Raw genomic sequence first — 14,623 nt, 5'->3', positions numbered from 1 at the left:
GTACAGCACAAGAACAGGCCCATCGAACCACCAAGCCTGCGCTGAACACGTTGTCCTAGTTAGACCAACTGCTTATATCCCTCCATTCTCCACCTGTTCACGTGTCTATCCAGATAAGTCTTAAATGTTGCTAACGTATTTGCCTCAACCACCTCACTTGGCAGTGCATTCCAGGCCCCCACCACCCTCTGTGTTAAAAAAAACCTCCCCCGCACATCTCTACTGAACCTTTCCCCCCTTATCTTGAACTTGTGATGCCTTGTAATTGTCATTTCTGCCCTGGGTAAAAGATTCCACCTGTTTACCCTACCTATACCCGTCATAATTTTATAAACCCCTCAGCCTCCGTCTTTCCAGGGAGAACAATCCCAGTTGCTCCAACCTCTCTCCTCATAGCTAATACCCTCCACACCAGGTTGAGTCTGGCTTCCTCGTGTAACTTGGGGTTCTGGTTTGGGACCTTAACATGCCTGATTGCATCAAGTGGCCTGCTAGCCTGGGTCAATGATGAGGAATGGCCTCCTAACTGAGGTGCCAGGGAATAAATGATTCCCAGTAAATTGCAGCCCAACAGGAGTTGCCCCTTTTGGAGAAAGTGAAGACATTAATAGGGGAAGAGCAGAATCTTTTTAACAATCAGCCTCCAGTCTTGCAAACAGAATGACGGTGTCTCACTGGTTAAATTGCCAGTCAGCAAAGTATGGCTAAAATAAATAAATCTGAAGACAATTTGAGAATAAAAATGACGGTTAAAAAAATAGCAAATATAAGCAAATTTCAAGTTTACCCATAAAGTTTACAAAACCCACAAAGAATGTCTCGAGACTGAGTCATGTCTGATATTTCTCTCACTCCCTTTTCAGCAGTCTATCTCACAGAATTCATAGAATCCTCACAGTGCAGAAGGAGGCCATTCGGCCCATTGAGTCTTGACGGACTACAATCCCACCCAGGCCCCACTCTCGCAACCCCACATACTTACCTTGCCAATCCCCTAACACGCGGGTCAATTCAACGTGGCCAATCAACCTGACCCGTACATCTTTGGTCTGTGGGAGGAAATCGGAGCACCGGCGCAGGAAACCCACGCGGACACAGAGGGAACGTGCAGACTCCACACAGGCAGTGACCCAAGCCGGGAATCGAGCCCAGGTCCCTGGCGCTGTAAGGCAGCAGTGCTAACCACTATGCCACCGTGCCGCCCGATTTTAAAATAAAGATTTGCCCCCATTTCCCACCCCCCCGACCAACCCCCAAGCACTCCTCAAGATCCAGCTTATATTGTCCTCCTTTGACTGGTGTGCACACTTTTTAATAAGTTAACTTTAGGCTTTTCCAGCCTTAGCCCCGCACGTGTCATACGTATTTCCTCTTTTTGTTTTCATACTGTGCTGTGAAGGACAGGGGCCTAATGTTACTGTGCGTAACCTGACATCTCGGCGAAAATATTTCATCCAACAGGAATGAATTTGAAAACCAGATGATCGTTTCTTGCAACGGAACACTAAGTGTTGTGGTTTCCACTACGAGATGGTTACTTAATGCTGGCTGTCACCCAGTCTGAAACACTGAAGATGTCCTATTCAAAGGTCTAGGTTTTGAAATCTACCCTGCAGAGCTGTTTGGCCGTTTGTACTATTGGACGTAACTGCTCCAAAGGGGGTTTGAATGCTTTTGCAGGATGGATTTGAGTGAAATAGCCCTTTGAATGTTGACTGACTTTTTTTTTCATTTCCTCTTCCACATCTAAATATATCCTTAAATGCACAATGCATATTGCAAATCAGGGCTTGGCATGTCGACAGGCAGGATGTGAATTTGTGCCATTTCTTTCCCCACGAGCCTCCACTTTAGAGTGAGGTATAAAACGAGGCACACTACTTCCCGAGAGGGTTTTGAAGGTGAGGAACCGGGAAATACCCTTGATGCTCAACTCTGGACAAGTAGGGGCGGCACAGTGTTTAGCACCACTGCCCCACAGCACCAGGGACCTGGGTTGGATTCCCGACTTGGGTCAGCGTGTGGAGTCTGCACGTTCTCCCGGTGTCTGCGGGGGTTTCCCGCGCGGCCTCCCATTTCCTGCCACTGTCCAAAAGATGTGCTGGTTAGGTACATTGGCCATGCTAAATTTTCCCTCTCCTGAACATGCATGGAGTGTGGATTTTCACATTAACTTCATTACAGAGTTAATGTAAGCCTACTTGTGACACTAATAAAAAAACATCAAACTGATATCGGCCAGAGCAAGATCTTCTGCCCACTTATCACACTAAGAGTTGCTGGGCCAGCATTTATTAGAAATATAGAAACTAGAAGCAGGATTAGGCCATTCGGCCCTTCAAGTTGGCTCCACCGCCATTCACCATAATCATGGCTGATCATCGAATTCAATATCCAATTTTTTCAAAAAATTCATTTATATGGGACACTGAGAGTTGCTGGCTGGGCCAACATTTATTGCCCGTCCCTAACTGCCCTCCATTTCAGAGGGCAGTTAAGAGTCAACCACATTGCTGTGGATCTGGAGTCACATGTAGGCCAGACCAAGTAAGGACGGCAGATTTCCTTCCCTAAAGGGGTGAACCAGGTGGGTTTTTACGACAATCGACAATGGGTTCATGGTCATCGCTAGACTTTTAACTCCAGATTTTTATTAAATTGAAATATGCACCCGGATCCCCAGGTCTAGTTCTGGGTTTCTAATTTACTAGTTCAATGACAATACCATTGCACGCCTGCCTCCCCTGGGTGTTTTCAGGGCTAACCCAGGACCCTGCTTAAAAGGATAGAACTGTATATCTGATAAATAATTTTCCCACTTACCTTGTAATGCACATCTCGTCTGTTCCATTAAGCAGGTAATAGCACTTTGCACTTTGGCATCCCTTGCCCTCATGTATAAACAACCCTCCATTGGCAGTTCACAAATAACTCAAATAACCTTCCATGCAGTATGTAAACCTGCTACCACTGGGCGCAACAGATAACTCATTAAATGAGTTTGTTAGAAGATGGTCATTGGCTAACTACACAATCTGATGTCTTCCTCCTTACAGGGATGCCTCTGGGTTCACCAACTGGATGTATTCCACTGTGCGATGCTGGGGTGAAAGGGCAGAAGGCATCTACAAGCTGGTCATTCAGGATATAGGTAAGTTCAGCGTCAGGAAATGTAATTACTGAACGTGGTGTTGGTGGAATGTGTTCCTTATTCCAGCCTGCCCTGTGGAAAGAAATGTTATGCTGCTTTTCCAAGGTTACGGAGAAAGAGGCAGCACTGTGGCACAGTGGTTAGCACTGCTGCCTCACAGCGCAGGTTCATATCCAGTCTTTGGTGACTGTGTGGAATCTGCATGTTCTCCCTTTGTCTGTGCGGGTTTTCTCCAGGAGCTCCAGTTCTCTCCCAGAGTCCAAAGATATGCAGGTAAGGTGCACTGACCATGCTAAATTGCCCTTTAGTGTCCTAAGATGTGTAGATTAGTGGAGTAAATACATGGTGTTATGATGTTAGGGCCTAGGTAAGATGCTCTATCAGAGAGTCGGTGCAGACCTGATGGACCGAATGGCCTCCTTCTGCACAGTAGGATTCTAATGGCACATGTTGACAAATCCCACCCAATATGAGTGCGGGTGGGGAACCAATTGGGCAGCTCTGTCAAAGAGCCAGCACCGACATAATGGGTCAAATGGCCTCTTCCAGTACTGTAAGGTTTCATGAGAACACACACAAACTTATATTTCCAGCAAGCTCTAGAATATATAGGTGTCACCATGTCTGGTGTTCTCTTTCATATTTGATCTGAGATTCTCTGAATCTTTATTCTGCATTGGATGTTTAGCAAGATGGGAGTGCCTGTTTGTTGTAAATCTGCTTTGTCCTGAGTCCTGAGGACACGTAAATGATATTAACTGGCACAGATGCCATAAACAGAGCTACTGGCATTGCTGTTACCTTGAACCTGCGGAGTTTTAGATCAGCTCTTTCCCCTTGGATAGGGGACAGGGAATGCAAACTGGCCCCTTTCGAAGCATAATCTGCCTCATCCAGAATTCTTCAGTCACCCGACTATAAAAAGGATATTATTAGACTGGAACGTGCGCAAAAAAGGATGCTGCTGGGACTTGATGGTTTGAGTTAGAAGGGGAGGCTGGATAAACTGGGACTTTATTCTCTGGAGCACAGAAGACTGAGAGGTGATCTTATAGAGGTCTGTAAAACAATGGGGGGCATAGATCAGCTGGATATTCAACATCTTTTCCCAAAGATAGAGGAGTCTAAAACTAGAGGGCATGGGTTTAAGGTGAGAGGGAAGAGACACAAAAAGGTCCAGAGAGGCAATTTTTTCACACTCAGGATAGTGAGTGTCTGGAACAAGCTGCCAAGGGCAGTAGTAGAGGCGGGTACAATTTTGCCTTTTAAAAAGCATTTAGACAGTTAAATGGGTAAGATAGGTATAGAGGGATATGGGCCAAATGTGGGCAATTGGGACTACCTTAGTGATTTTTTACATAAAAGAACAACATGAGCAAGTTGGGCTGAAGGGCCTGTTTCAATGCTGTAAATCTCTATGACTTACCAATTACTATCAATATCTCTGGGATTGATTGGCATTGCCAACCTACTAATGGGCCTAACATGTAGAATAAATGAGGCTAACAACTTAGATACAACTGAGTGTGAGCCAGATAAGGATACCCAGGAGAAAGGAATAAGATGCTACCTTAATGGAGACTGCAATGAAATAAAATGGGAGAAGGTTCATGTGGAGTGTAAATGCTGGCATAGACCCATTGGGCCGAATGGCCTGTTTCTGCATTGTTACCTTCCATGTAATTCGTGTGATGGTAAACCTGGTACAAACAGGTATATAGCACTGGGAGTCACTGGCAAATACTCCAGGGGTGCCCAAGTACCAACTCAGCCCTGCACCCAGAATAGAAATCTGGAATAAAAGGTCTAGTGATGACCATGAAACCATTGTTCATTGTCGTCAAAAACCCATCCAGTTCACTAATGTCCTTTAGGGAAGGAAATCTGCCATCCCTCCTGGTCTGGCCTACATGTGACTCCAGAGCACAACAATGTGGTTGACTCTCAACTGTCCTCTGAAATGGTGGGCAGGTAGGAATGGGCAATAAATGCTGGCCCAGCCAGCGATGCCCATGTCCCATAAGTAAATTTTTAAAAATGTGCTGAGGAGGTGGATGGAAAAAGGCTGGAACCTGGCAGAATGAATGTCCAGATAATGCTAATCCCAAATTCCTTACAATTTCCACACCAGTGACTCATAATAGAGTACAGTTCCACAGCACTGGAAACTGTACTGTGCCATGTGAACCTAGACAGTGAGTAATGTCCAGGCTATTTAACCTTAGACAATAGCACCAGACCATGTCCACCCTCTGTGGCCACAAACCTGCACCTTCCAGCTGTGATAACTAGGAAGTGCTCAGATGGGAATTTCAAATTTCCTGACACTTTTTCCAATGCTTGGAGCCAATGGAAGCTAATGGAAGAATGGGGAAGACAAACTTGGATCTTCCTGTTATAACACAAGTGGGCACTGTAAGATGTCTCACAACACCGGGGTAAAGTCCAACAGGTTTATTTGGAATCACAAGCTTTCGGAGTATTGCTCCTTCATCTGGTGAGTGCTACTCTCCAAAAGCTCATGATTCCAAATAAACCTCTCGGACTTTAACCTGGTGTTGTGAGACTTCTTGCTGTGCCCATCCCAGTCCAACGCCAGCATCTCCACATCATGGCTACCACAAGTGGACATGGCAGCGTGGCGACACAGTGGTTTCATCCCAGCCTTGGGTCACTGTCTGTGTGGAGTCTGCACGTTCTCCCTGTGTCTGCTTCGGTTTCATCCAGGTGCTCCGGTTTCCTCTCTTAGCCCAAAGATGTGTAGGTTAGGTGGATTAACCATGATCAACGTGAAGGATTGCAGGGTTGGGACAGGGGTTTGGGGTCTAGGTAGCTTGTTCTTTCGGAGGGTCACTGTGGACTCAATGGGCTGAATGGCCTCTTCTGAATGGTCGGGTTTCTATAACAACCCACTTACCCAATGAACTACATCAGGCATGTTTTATTTTGATCTGTAGCAACATAGGGCCTGTTTTATGAATAACATTAGACATCTCTGGGTTAATAAGTGAAAAATAAAGATTAAAATACATGGTTATTTTCAATTTGAGTAATGACAAGAAAGCATCCAGTACATTGTAGCATTCCGCAGACCAATGCATTGTATACCAGTGTGCTCATCAGACTTTTGAATGGACCTACCTCACATTAAGTTGATCTTTCTCTCCACCTTAGCTATGACTGTAACACTACATTCTGCATTCTCTCCTTTCCTTCTCTGTGAACGGTATGCTTTGTCTGTATAATGTGCAAGAAACAGTACTTTTCACAGTATACCCGTACATGTGACAATAATAAATCAAATCAAAATCTCTATAACCCCTTGGATAATGCAAGCTTAGTGAAGACAGTTTCCTCGCTGCCTCTGTTAAACTGCGTTTGGACTGTGATACATTTATCTGTTATTCATTACTTCTGCCTTACACCATCCAACTTCTGCCTGAGCTCAGAGATCTCTCCCACCTGGCCCCTTTCCATTTGTCATTTCCACTGGGGGAATTTGAATGGTCCTACTCTGTAGACGAGGACTTGAGTAATTGGCCACTGTTCAGGACTTTATTTTCTTTAGTTGGTTATCTGGCACAGTCTGGATTTTCACGTCCTGCCCTGCTCCTGAACCGTGCCCTCTTGCATCCCACTTTTGCTAGAATTGAGCTTTGGTATTTACTTCTCTTTTACTAAACTGTCAGCAGCATGATGTCAGTTCCCTGCTCATTGGCAGCACAGCACGTCATTAATTAACCAGTTTTACATTCCTTTCTTCTGTAGGTTCATTTCTCTCTCGCACTTTCTATCTCGGAAAGAATTTGGATTTAGATGTCATCTCGAGGCTAGCACAAAACACTTTGAAAGTGGCAAAGGCTTTGAAGTGTTGCTAAGCAGGCAAGAATGGCAGTAGATTTGTATGTAGCAAGGCCCCACAGACAGCATAAGAGATTAATGACCGGTTAGTATCTTTTTAGTGGTAGTACAGAGAGAAACATTGACCAGGACTTTGGGAGAACGGCCTGTTCTTCTTTGGATGTTTTACGACTACCTGAACTGGCAGAGGATTGCTCACCCCCGTTTTGATGTACTCTCTGAAAGGCAGCACCTCTGACAAAGCAGCACCCCCACCCCGCAAACTGCACTGCACTGTCTTCCAAGGTTGGCTTTCTAGAGTGGGGCTTGAACCCAGAACCTGTGACTCCAGCGGGGGTGATACCAGCTAAGCTAAAGTGGCTGAAATCCCCGTCTGCTGAATAGATAACACACACATCACCCAGCCACAAAATTGATTTATTTTTCCACTCTAAGTTTATCTAAATTACACGCAATTCAGGTTATCTTTATTAGACAACCATGTTGTTTATTTGATTCTGAAAGCTTCAAGGAGTTTATTCCCGTTGACCTGGCCATTTTTTATAAGTTTTTTGTGCATTTGTCAGAGTCTGGATCTTATCCCTTGTTGCAACTGGTTTTCAAAAGTAAGCAATTATAGGAGTTTGATTCTGTATCCATATAAATCAGCAGAAAAATCTCCCTGAAAGAGATTTTTTGTTTCCTTTTTACTCCTTCATTGCAAAATCTCCCAATCTCATTTCAAACAGTTCTTTAATTTGATGATTTTTGCATTCAGACCATTTTAATTATTTAATTCACAGCGCCAGGGACCCACATTCGATTCCTGTCTTGGGTGACTGTGTGGAGTCTGCATGTTCTCCCCCATGTCTGCATGGGTTTCCTCCGGGTGCTCTGGTTTCCTCCCACAGTCCAAAGAGGTGCTGGTTAGGTGCATTGACCATGCTAAATTCTCCCTCAGTGTACCCGAATAGGCGCCAGAGTGTGACGACAAGGGGATTTTCACAGTAACTTCATTGCAGAGTCAATGTAAACCTATTTGCGACTAATAAATAAACTTTAACTTTTCATCAGGGAACATTGGATCCAAACTGAGTTGACCTTTAGTTGATTGCATTTATTAAAATCTTTAACCTCACAAACGTTACAGTTTACTTGATGAACATCTCAATCTGCACTGGCTGCAGCGAGTCCTTGGTCCAGATTTGTGACTGAACTGAGCTAAGTGGCTGCATTGTCTTTCTCCCGATTCTTTATAATTCTCATTATCCTCCTCTCTCTGCTCAGGCGAGAAGGCCCAACAGCAGAGCGGTTTCCTCAAACAATGGCAGCTCACGCTGTACGGTTCTTCCTGGTCATTTGATGACGTCAAACAACGACAGAGGTAAACTCTTTTGTTCACAAGCTTTGAATTTTTCGCCCCCAAATCTCTCACAGTTCCCCGTTGTTCCCCAAAATTCTCCTTCACCACAGCTTGGACAGTGCTGTTGGTCACCAAGGAAGTTGCTTGCCTCCTTCTCAAAGATACAGCCAAGGTCAGCCCAAAGGTGTGCAGGTTAAGTGGCTGTGCTGAATTGCCTCTTAGTGTCCCAGGATACATACATTAGAGGGGTAAATAGATGGGATTACGGGAATAGCGCCTGGGTGGAATTGTTACTGGTGCAGACCTGATGGGCCGAATGGTCTCCTTCTGCATTGTAGGGATTCTATGATTCCTATGATCAGCAATTTCTGTGGCTCGCTGCAGATACGTCCGCACCCGACCAGAATGTGATGAGAAGGTGCAAAATAGATGGGAAAAGGCAGTCAGTCCTCATCCGTCCAGTTGATGGGGGATCCTCGGACACCTGGCAACAGCTTTGTGGGAGTGTCATTATTACTGTTGGAGAGTGGCACAGTGGTTAGCACTGCTGCCTCACAGCACCAGGGACCTGCGTTCGATTCCTGGCTTGGGTCACTGTCTATGTGGGATTTGCACACATTCTCCCCGTGTCTCTGTGGGTTTCCTCCAGGTGCTCTAGTTTCCTCCCACAGTCCAAAGATGTGCAGATTAAGTGGCCGTGCTAAATTGCCCCTTAGTGTCAGGAGGATTAGCAGGGTAAATACGTGGGGTTACGGGGATGGAGTCTGAGTGGGATTGTGGTCGATGCAGAATCGATGGGCCAAATGGCCTCCTTCTGCACTGTAGGGATTCTATGATTTACCTTCACCGCATGTACTGCCACACTTCAAGAACAAGGCACACCGTCAACTTCTCATTCAGCTAGAGGTGGGTAATCAATCTGCCCCCTGCCTTGGGAATGAATAAATTTAATACAAACTCCCTCCTGCCTTCTCAGGCGGCCTGAGGAAGATAAACTCCCATCTTGCCACCACTGGGAGCTCATTTTCTTGGGATAGCCCTTTTGGGGGAAGTGATGGCCTGGTGGTATTATCACTAGACTATTAATCCAGAAACTCAGTTAATCTTCCGCGGAACTGGGTTTGAATCCCACCAAGGCAGACGGTGGGATTTGTGTTCAAAAAAATTTGAATTCAATAAAAAATATCTGGATTTAAGAATCTACTGATGGCCATGAAACCATTGTCGATTGTCGGAAAAACCCATCTGGTTCACTGATGTCCTTTGGGGAAGGAAATCTGCCCTCCTTAGCTGGCCTGGCCTACATGTGACTCCAGAACCTCAGCAATGTGGTCGACTCTCAACTGCCCTCGGGCAACTAGGGATGGGCAATAAACGTTGGCCCAGCCAGCAACGCCCATGTCCCATGAATGAATGAAAAAAAAAGCAAAGAGTGCCTGCAGAATAAAGAGAATTTAGTGTCAAAATTAATGCTTTCCCATCTGTTTGTGGTGTACTTGTCCAATATGTAGTTCTGAACATGAAGTTGTTCACATTGTTCCATCTACACAGGGCAAAAAGTGCTGGCCCAGCCAGTGAAGCCCACGTGTGTGTAAAAAAGACACACCCTGTTCAGCCTGCAGCCAGGTAGATTCTTGTCTTTAACCATGTGCTTCTTTGACTTTGCAAAGGATTGTTGAAGGAGCTATGAGTGGACAGTTCCTAAATGACAGTTTCTCATTGCCCTGTCCCCCTGGATTAGAGATCTCCGACCAGGAGTGGAATTACATGACACCAAATACACTGAAGGTAACGTTTATCATAGCGCCGATTCCATTTAACTGCTTACGGGAGCACATTGTGTGGATGTGTGTCATTAAAGTCGTTACTGCAAAATGCCAGATTTTAGGAGGCTACACAAACAAAACTGTAACGAGCTGTTGGTACTGTTGGCAGAATTGTATCTTTAACATAGACGGTTACAGATTTCCTCCTTCCGGCTCCTCCAGTTACTTTGGAGTCACATTAAAAGTGGCCCCGGGTGAGTCAGGTCAGAGTGCTGGGTTGATGATGATGATGAGGATTCTGTTGCATTAATGAACTTTGGGTTGGACAACTTCCACTTTGAATCGCGTTCCACGCCCTGGGCTGGTTTTCCAATGGACGCACTGGCCACAGTGACAGAGCGGTTACTGCCGCTGGCATCTCCATTATTTAAAAGTGAAGCTGCAGAGATGGCATTGTGGCACAGCGGGTTAGCACTGCTGCCTCATAGTGCCAGGGATCTGGGTTTAATTCCCAACTTGGGTCATTGTCTGTGTGGAGTTTGCACGTGCTCCCCCTGTCCGCATGGGTTTCCTCCGGGTGCTCCGGTTTCCTCCCACAGTCTGATGCTGGTTAGGTGCATTGGCCATGCTAAATTCTCCCTCAGTGTATCCAAACAGGAGTGTGGCAACTCGGGAGTTTTCACAGTAACTTCATTGCAGTGTTAATGTAAGCCTACTTGTAACACTAATAAATAAACTTTAAACTGAGACTCCCTGCAATTGTGTAAATTTTGATCCTGGATCTTCCCGAATGATCCAGGTTTGTCTATGGCAAATATTTCTGAGCTGCACTCCTGCAGAATACTTCCGCATTAACCTCAATAACAGGTTGGGCATCATGGTCATGTGTGATGCTGATGCATTTGGTCAATTCCTAATGTGCTTGTCTGTCTAAGGAGCTTTATCATAGTTACCACAGAGCAGGTAGAGGGAGGTGTGGGCCGGTGGTATTATTGCTAGACTATTAATCTAAAAACTCAGTGAATGTACTAGGAACCAGAATTCGAATCCCGCCACTACAGATAGTGGAATTTGAATTCAATAAAAGAAAATCTGGAATTAAGAATCTACTGATGGCCAATGAAACCATTGTCAATTGTCAGAAAAACCCATCTGTCCTTTAGGGAAGGAAATCTGCAGTCCTTACCTGGTCTGGCCTACATGTGACTCCAGAACCACAGCAATGTGGTTGACCCTCAACTGCCCTCTGAACAAGGGAAACGGGATGGGCAATAAATGCTGGCCAGCCAGCGATGCCCATGGCCCACAAATGAATGAAAAAAAACAGTCGGTGCTGCCTGTACTTTTGTATTTTTTCAGAACAATCCCCCAGCTACTTGCTGAGTATGGCAAATATGCAATGGAACGGGAAAGGGATTAGACGGAACACATTTACAAATCAGGAGCCGGAGCCCCCTCTACAATTGGATAAGATCATGGCCCATAAAACCATAGAAATGTGCAGAAAGAGGCCATTCAGCCCATTGTGTCTGCACAGGCTATAAAAAACTTGTCTCCTATTCTAATCCCACCTTCCAGCACCTGGATTACAGATTACAGCACTCCAGATCCAAGTATCTTTTCATAGAATCCTTACAGTGCAGACGGAGGCCATTCAGCCCATCAAGTTTACAGCCACTCTTCAAAAGAGCATCACCGAAAGTTTGGCAGGACAAGGTTGTAAGATCATGTCCTTAGTCTACTCAATCTCGCCTCATAAAGCAATCCCCCTCATTCCAGGAACGAGTCTAGTGAACCTTTGCTGCACTCTCTCCAGTGCAAATACCTGACACAGAAGACTCAGATACGCATAGGAGAGCTCCAGGAGTGCCCTGATCGAGTGAAGGGACAAAAGATTCCCGAGTTTCCTGCCCTGATCACTGGGTAGTAACACTATTGGGAAGTATGTTAACAGGATCCAAGCTGGTGAAGCCCAGAACAGGAGATAGAGCTTTTCTTTATTGAGAGACTTGTTCAGTCTCTCAGCTCTCCTCCCAGCAACCCAGTGTCCCAGCCATCCCCTATTTCTGGCTGACAATGAATACCAATCACTTCTTTCCCATAACAATGTAATTTACGTGACCAAACCTTAAATAAAAAGTTAAAGTTTCTTTATTAGTCACAAGTCAGTTTACATTAACACTGCAATGAAGTTACTGTGAAAATCTCCTGGTCATCACATTCCGGCATCTGTTTGGGTACACTGAGGGAGAATTTAGCATGGCCAATGCATCTAACCAGCACATCTTTAAGACTGTGGGAGGAAATCGGAGCACCCGGTGGAAACCCACACAGACACGGGGAGAACATGCAGTCTCCACACAGTCACCCAAGCCGAATTGAACCCGGGTCCCTGGCGCTGTGAGGCAGCAGTGCTACCCAGTGTGCCACCATGCCACCATAAGTTACAAGTGTGTGAGCTTCGGATTGGGGCAGGGTCAGCCTTGTGCAGAATTACATAGAAATTATAACACGGAAATTAGAGGTCAGCTCGACCAAGTTGAGTTCATGTTTGTCCTTTTACAAGAATGTTATTCCTAACTTCCTGTGCCACCAGGTTGCCATATGCAGGGTTTTGGGAATGGGACTGGGGGAGAGGGCCTGGGTAAGGTACTCTGCCAGAGAATAGTGCAGACTGAATGGGCCGAATGGCCTCCTTCTGCACTGTCGATGTACGGGGATTTCCTGTGGGGCTTCTGTCTGGTGCAGTGTATTGAGCTGAACTCAGCTAATACAAAGAGATGTATGCAGTTAAAGACTCTTTATCCTTCAACATCTGTTTAAGAATATATCTAAGTCACAAGCTAAGGGAATGAAAAAGGGGAAACAAGAGATGATTAAATGCAAAATATGTTTCTTTTCTCAGATGTTGCTGCTGCTGGGCTGTTTCACGGTCTTCTGGTCTATTTATTACACACTGGAAGTTATCTTCTACTCTAAGAAAGAGTTTGAGTTCCGTTTGCTGTGTAATACCTCCAGCCATGGACCTTATCAAACCTTGCGTGAAGCTGAGAAGCACCCATCCGAACTAATCCCGCTCCAAACTGTGGACTCAGGTGAGGCCGGGGATCAACAGATGTCCAACATCGAGGAATCCGATCTGGATAAACCGGGAGATGAGGACAATCTAATCTCAAAGTATGAGAAGAGAAGTGTAACCACAGCAGTGACTGAGGCCAGACAGACCAGGGAACAGTCAATCCCAAACCACCGAGCAGGGCACAGGAACAACGAGAACACTTCCTTACTTTTCTCCTTCGACAATGAAATGACGTAATGTTGAATGAATTCTTTGCAGACATAACTCGCGCAGGAGAAAATGAAACAGCGTAAAGTCTTGCGTGAATTAATCTTCGTGAAATGGCAACCAGCCAGGTCTACCCTATTTGAGCAGATTAGACCTGGAGAGGCAACGGCCATGTCAACCCTGCCTGCCAGATGATAATATCCTCCTCAGGGTCACAGCATCCCTGCTGGTACAGGACTCTCAGCTGCAGAAGTGTAGCTGGTCATCAGTAGGTCTTTACCCTGTGGGCACACTGCATACGCACCCCTCTCACTCTGTCTAGCTTGCTCTCATGCTCACAGTCTCTCTCACTCTCATTTGCTTTCATTCTCACACTCGCACTCTCTGTCGCACTTCTCTGTTGCACTCTCTCTCGTTCTTGCACTCTCACTCTCTCACACTCACTCACTGTCTCACTCGCTCCCTCTCTCGTTCTCACTCGCTCTCACTCACTCGCTGTCTGACTCTCACTCTTTCTCAGTCTCTCTCTCTCACACACTCTCTCTTGTTCTCTCTCAGAAGCCAGTCTGTTTGTCCATTCATTATGTCAATGTAGAACCATCTAGAATCTTCATTACTGATTACAACATTTGCTGCCGCTGTCAAAACAATTTCTTGGATTCTTTTCACTTGTCTTTAAGAATTGGGGCTTTAGAAGGGCCATGATTGGCTTCAACATTGCCTGGCTCTGAACCTTGTGCTTTTTATTATTGGATAGTGATCGCCGCTGGAAAGTATATGGATGCAGAGATGGGGGTGAGGACAACATTGGCTGAACCCTCACAGTTGAGTAGCGGAATCATACTCATCTCAACATCTGTGGACTTTTGAAAGCTACACAGCCCGTTGGTGTATGAATGTATGTTTGTCCTGATGTTATTTGGAACTGATGTTGGAAAAAAAACTTGTATTGGTGGTGTGATCCGCTATAAGACCATTGGTACACTCGGGAGTTGTTACACATGATGTAAAGTGCAATGTTGCATTGCTATAGTTGTCCAATTGGTATCTCATGGAGAACTGACCAACACAAGCACCAAGGTCCAACCTTCAGCCTCTGGTTAATGAGTGGGTAATAGAGGTGATCCAATTAGTCTCAACAACCTAGCAGCTAAGGAAGGGGAAACCTAGCTAGGTCCTAGCTCCCAATCACTTCAGTTTAGGTCCACGTAAGTGGA

The 14,623-nt window shown here is 45.5% G+C and overlaps 1 protein-coding gene across 2 annotated transcripts in view; it reads left to right on the top strand.

The window, feature by feature from the left end:
- The window catches only part of pcsk7 (proprotein convertase subtilisin/kexin type 7), a 234,248-nt gene extending 220,191 nt beyond the window's left edge, over window positions 1-14,057 (top strand). For both annotated transcript variants that reach the window (XM_080214647.1, XM_080214648.1), the window contains exons 13-16: window positions 3,057-3,151; window positions 8,279-8,375; window positions 10,025-10,142; window positions 13,026-14,057. In XM_080214647.1, coding sequence (XP_080070773.1) covers window positions 3,057-3,151; window positions 8,279-8,375; window positions 10,025-10,142; window positions 13,026-13,436 — 721 coding nt within the window. In that variant the 3' untranslated portion in view covers window positions 13,437-14,057. The remainder of the gene's footprint in view (window positions 1-3,056; window positions 3,152-8,278; window positions 8,376-10,024; window positions 10,143-13,025) is intronic.
- The last annotated feature ends 566 nt before the right edge of the window (window positions 14,058-14,623 follow it).

Source organism: Carcharhinus amblyrhynchos, chromosome 29, assembly GCF_965287045.1.
Source record: "Carcharhinus amblyrhynchos chromosome 29, sCarAmb.v2.hapA, whole genome shotgun sequence".
Classification (NCBI taxonomy): Eukaryota; Metazoa; Chordata; class Chondrichthyes; order Carcharhiniformes; family Carcharhinidae; genus Carcharhinus; species Carcharhinus amblyrhynchos.
This window is presented reverse-complemented; position numbering and strand designations above follow the sequence as displayed.